The sequence below is a fragment of the Epinephelus fuscoguttatus genome, linkage group LG19 (genome assembly GCF_011397635.1).
Source record: "Epinephelus fuscoguttatus linkage group LG19, E.fuscoguttatus.final_Chr_v1".
NCBI classification, from domain to species: Eukaryota; Metazoa; Chordata; class Actinopteri; order Perciformes; family Serranidae; genus Epinephelus; species Epinephelus fuscoguttatus.
Genome location: NC_064770.1, coordinates 7,715,432 through 7,720,309, shown reverse-complemented (window position 1 = coordinate 7,720,309; position 4,878 = coordinate 7,715,432). Strand labels below are relative to the sequence as shown.

General features: G+C 40.7%; 1 protein-coding gene across 1 annotated transcript; it reads left to right on the top strand.

The window, feature by feature from the left end:
- The first annotated feature begins 782 nt into the window (after positions 1–782).
- On the top strand, positions 783–4,561 carry LOC125879617 (keratin, type I cytoskeletal 13-like). The gene is made up of 7 exons (XM_049561579.1): positions 783–1,215; positions 1,863–1,945; positions 2,170–2,326; positions 2,426–2,587; positions 3,195–3,320; positions 3,416–3,636; positions 4,408–4,561. The coding sequence occupies exons 1-7, from the start codon at positions 823–825 to the stop codon at positions 4,484–4,486; spliced, it is 1,221 nt and encodes a 406-aa protein (XP_049417536.1). The 5' UTR covers positions 783–822; the 3' UTR covers positions 4,487–4,561.
- The last annotated feature ends 317 nt before the right edge of the window (positions 4,562–4,878 follow it).

The following is a 4,878-nucleotide window of genomic DNA, read 5'->3' as shown; positions in this document are numbered from 1 at the left end:
TTAATAATACAATCATGTCCAGAACACGGTTTGCTTGTTAGCCTGGCCAGGCCAGAGGCATAATGGGATTTACACTACTGAACTCATCAGTGGGACACATAATCCCGAAAGTAACTCAGAACCTAGAAACTTTTTTGCCATATGCGCCACGTTAGCAGTTCTCATAGGACTTAACTGGTGCCCTCTTGGGGTCCTGTGTCCAGTTCTAAATAATACATCCATGCTCCAGAGTAAATGGCCATGTCTCCTGCTCCTGCATGTTATTTCACAGCAAACAGAGCCTGAATGAGGAGTTGGCACAAAGGATTTCATTGTTTGCTTGCACAATACAAGAAGCGGGGGGGGAGTCTGTATATAGACCCGCAGGACACAGCTTTGAAACACCAGGCAGGTTTGAACATGTAGAGAGGAATCCAGGGGGATGTGAGACGGGAGGGGGGGGGGGGGGCTTTAGATTTTTGAAATGTGCAAAAATCTGAAACAGCTATGATAAAAGAAGAATCCATTAGGTTTACAGATGAGATACACCTGAATCAATAGGATAATTGAGTCACCTGGAGTTTTTCAGATAGCAAAACAAACAGAGAGGTCTGGATGTGATATCATTATGCAACAGACATCTACTTAAAATTCCTGCTATGATTGGCTGCTCTGTTTGTCACCCTCCTGCTGGCTTTGCATGCCTGGGTCTGTAGTCCTGAGGTGTGCACCGGGGGGCTGGACCCTGAATCCCTCCCTCACAGTCAGGTAGCATAAAAGGAACTGAATCTAAACTCTTCTTCATTCTCTTCTCTCCATCCAGAGCAGGCAGACTCCTCCACCATGACCACCTACATTAACTCCAGTGGCCGTATCACCTCCAGGAGGGCACCCAGTGTGTATGCCGGTGCTGGAGGCAATGGAGTCCGCATCTCCTCCACAGGTGCTCCCAGAATCTTCTCCTCTGCTGGTGCAGGGTTTTCTGCTGTTGGTGCAGGAGCTGGTGCTGGGGCCGGTGCCAGTTTCAACCTATCTGATGCCCTCTGTGACAACAAGAAAGCGGCCATGCAGAACCTCAACGACCGCCTTGCCACCTACCTGGATAAAGTTCGCAGCCTGGAGAAAGCCAATGCGGAGCTGGAGCTGAAGATCAGGCAGTTCCTGGAGAACAAGACCAAACCTGAGGGCCACGACTGTGCCGCATTCAAGGTCACCATCAGCGAACTCCAGGACCAGGTGAGTCCAGTTTTTGATTTTGTATGCAGGTTTGTGTTAATCATAAGGTAAGACTAAAACAAAGGCACAAAAGAAAGTGTGAGATCATGTGAGCACAAAGCTTCTATGCTTGAAAATATACCCTCTCCAGTACAAAAGCTTCACCCTTACTGCATGAAAAGCCCCACAGGTAAATTCACATGTACAGTTGGTGAGGCAGACAGACATGATGTGTTGTTTCCTGCAGGGTAAATACAGGTGCAGCCACACCCAAAACACACAGAGGCCACCTGAAGCTAAAACAGGCTCCTGCTCTACTTTGCATGATGTGCATACAAGAACCACTAAAACAATGAGGGGAAATTTGACTTATATTTGAATAGTCTTATTTCTTTCAAATCAGTTGTGCAGCTGCCTCATGAGCCCCACAATTCACACTCAATCAGGACAGGGTAGGCAGAAACTAATAAATCCAAAAATAAAGTTTTTTTCTTTTCCTTTTATTTTTTAGTCTTAAGTAGGACAAGCCTGCAAATATGCCCTAGAGTCTGGTGTCTGTTTCCTATCCTGGATCAGCTGAAATACTTTGCCTTTCAGTGTCAGAACAAGTTATATTGAAGATAAAATGAAAAATATTTCACCTAAATCAGTACTTTCTTGTGTTTCAGATCCTCCTTGCCACTCGTAATAATGGATCCCTCTACTTGGCCATTGATAATGCTAAGCTGGCTTCTGATGACTTCAGGGTCAAGTGAGTGTATGAACCACTGGAGCTTATACGTATCTGTTTTTTGAAATGTATTGCTAAGTTGACAAACTAAAACTGTTAGCATAAAGTTATTGCAAAGAGGTCCATGATGCTGTGTGTTTGAACAAACAACTAAAGCTGTGGTTTCTCTGCTGAGGACAGTCTCACTGAGTTTCCATGTTTTGGATGGAGCAGCCAATTGATCATAGCCGGCTGTTGGTGTGCAGGTATGAGAACGAGCTGGCCATGCGTCAATCAGTGGAGGCTGACATTGCTGGGCTGAAGAGGGTCCTGGATGAGCTGACTCTGGGAAGATCTGACCTGGAGATGCAGATCGAATCACTGAGGGAGGAACTCATCCAGCTCAAGAGGAACCATGAAGAGGTGGGAACAAAACTGCAAACTAACTACGATTAAACTAGGATTTCTTGTTATCATTATAACAGACAATTTTGTCTTTGATCTGGATGTGTCCTTCTGCAGGATCTGCTGGCTCTGCGGGCCCAGATGGGAGGTCAAGTGAACGTGGAGGTGGACGCCGCTCCTCAGCAGGACCTGTCTGCTGTCATGGCTGGAATCAGAGACCACTACGAGACCGTTGCTAACAAGAACCGCAGAGACCTGGAGGTCTGGTTCCAGGCCAAGGTGAGCAATAAAAATTGTGCTCAAAATGAACCCCATCTCGACATGTATATATTTTTTTAAGTCTTAATGTCTTTATAATGACATGATAATTCTTAAAATCATTACCAAAAAACACACTTGAAGAAGTGAAATTCTTCTACCTGGAGAAAACAGTCTGACTGTGTATTCACAGAGAAAAGTTTGGTTTTACTTCAATGCAGTTAGGCATTTTTGGCAGCTTCTAGTAGCTATTAGTGTAACTGGAGGCAAAGACACTGTTACACAGGAGAATATGAAAAAAATTAAAAAAAAAAAATATATATATAAATAGTCTTTGACTTTTTAACTCAAAATTACTGTTTTAATTCACCAGGAAAAAAATATGAGCTTTCCAAGGCATACTATACTGTAATATGACTACATTATTATTATTATTATTATTAAAAAGACATTTCTAAAGTTTTAGGACTATTTGATCTTATGAAGTCATATCATTGAGAGAGCAATAAAAAACATAGCAGTGTGTGAATTAGAAGCGACAAATAACTGTGTCATCTGAATATATTGTGACATATAAGTAGCCCTCCCTTGTTTGTGATTTCTGACATTTTCTTAATTGCTTTTGTAGACTGATGCGCTCAACAAGGAGGTCGCCGTAAGCACAGAGAGTCTTCAGTCAACACGTTCTGAAGTCACAGAGGTCAAACGCTCACTGCAGGGCCTAGAAATTGAGCTACAAGCACAGCTCAGCATGGTGGGTGTCTATCATCTGTTTTGTTTGTTTGTTTGTTTTTTCATATGAATCATTGCAGTCTGTAAATCTCTTCTCAATGTCTCTTTCCCCTTCAGAAAGCGTCTTTGGAAGGAACCCTCGCTGATACCCAGAACCGTTATGCCAACATGCTGGCAGGTTACCAGAGACAGGTCTCTGCTCTGGAGGCCCAGCTGGCTCAGCTGAGGGCAGATCTGGAGCGCCAGGGACAAGAGTACCAGATGCTGCTGGACACCAAGACCAGACTGGAGATGGAGATCACTGAGTACAGAAGGCTGCTGGATGGGGAGATGTTCAGGTGAATGGACCAGTCCATACTGGGATATTACAGACCTATCTGACCATAGTCAGATAAGTCAGACATTTTGTATCAAGCAGACATACAAAAACAATCTCCAAAATTAGCCTAATTGTAGAATTATTACATGAAAGCCCATTTCAAGAAAAAAGTAAGAACGTAAATGAAACATTGTTGAGGGGAAAAAAACACTCATAGTAAATCTCAATAAGAAGAAATTAAAATCTTGTTTTTTGAGTCAGAATTACAAGATAATACATTTTAAAACTGTTCGAACAGTTTTAAAACACACATAATCATAACAAAAAAGCAAAATAACTGAATTATTTTGATTCATTTTGATACATTTAGTATTTATATATTTATAGGAATGTATTCCACATTTCCTGAGAAAAATGGACTTCCACACATTATTCATCCAGTTTTACAAAACAAAATAAAACAAAATCGTAGATAAAACTTTTAACTTTTTAATGACAACAAATAACAGTTTGCATGTAGTAACTTACATGACAAATTATATATTTTGCAGCCTAATGAATATTAAATCAAATAAAGTTGTTGCCAAAGTGCCAAATACATTTATTTGTTGTTTGTGGTCAACAAAATTTAGGAACAAAGGTATCATACACAAATATATGACTGAGAAAAGGGGAGAAATATTTAAATAACTATAAGTTAAAAGAGCACAAGGTATCAATAGAGACGCATGCATGTGTATGTATGTGCGTTCAAAGCTAAACCGACTATTGCTTTTGTGTCTTCCAGCAGCCCATCAAACACCAAAGTTCTGATCATCACCAAAGACATTGGTGACGAAGAGGACGTCAGCACCGAAACTCAGGAGTGAGACAATCAACATCTGTCACCACGCTGCCAACCGTTCTCAGAAATACACAAATAAAAGACTTCTGATGAACTGAAACATGTATGTGTGTGTTTTCTGTGTATTAGTATCTGTACTCAACATTCCACTTTTATCATTCAAATGAACCCAAAGCATTTCTAAATTCTTTGTATTTTAGTTGGAGATAGTATGTATTATATTATATTATTTAACATCATTACTTTAATATAGTAAAAAATAAAGTTAATTTATGCATCACCAGTAGTGCGGGAGGTATTAACATCCCTCACTAAAATAAAAGTAAGAATACCATACAGTAAAAATACACTGTTAAAGATAAAAGTTCTGCATTGTAAATGTTGCTTCAGTTACAGTAAAGTACGTAAGCATGGGGC

What these genes read in the sequence shown, in the direction of transcription:
- LOC125879617 (XM_049561579.1), top strand. Translation starts at nt 823, where the DNA reads ATGACCACCTACATTAACTCCAGTGGCCGTATCACCTCCAGGAGGGCA. An exon ending in AGGTCTGGTTCCAGGCCAAG is followed by an intron (nt 2,588 to 3,194) that starts GTGAGCAATAAA and finishes TTGCTTTTGTAG; the next exon opens with ACTGATGCGCTCAACAAGGA. An exon ending in TACAAGCACAGCTCAGCATG is followed by an intron (nt 3,321 to 3,415) that starts GTGGGTGTCTAT and finishes TTTCCCCTTCAG; the next exon opens with AAAGCGTCTTTGGAAGGAAC.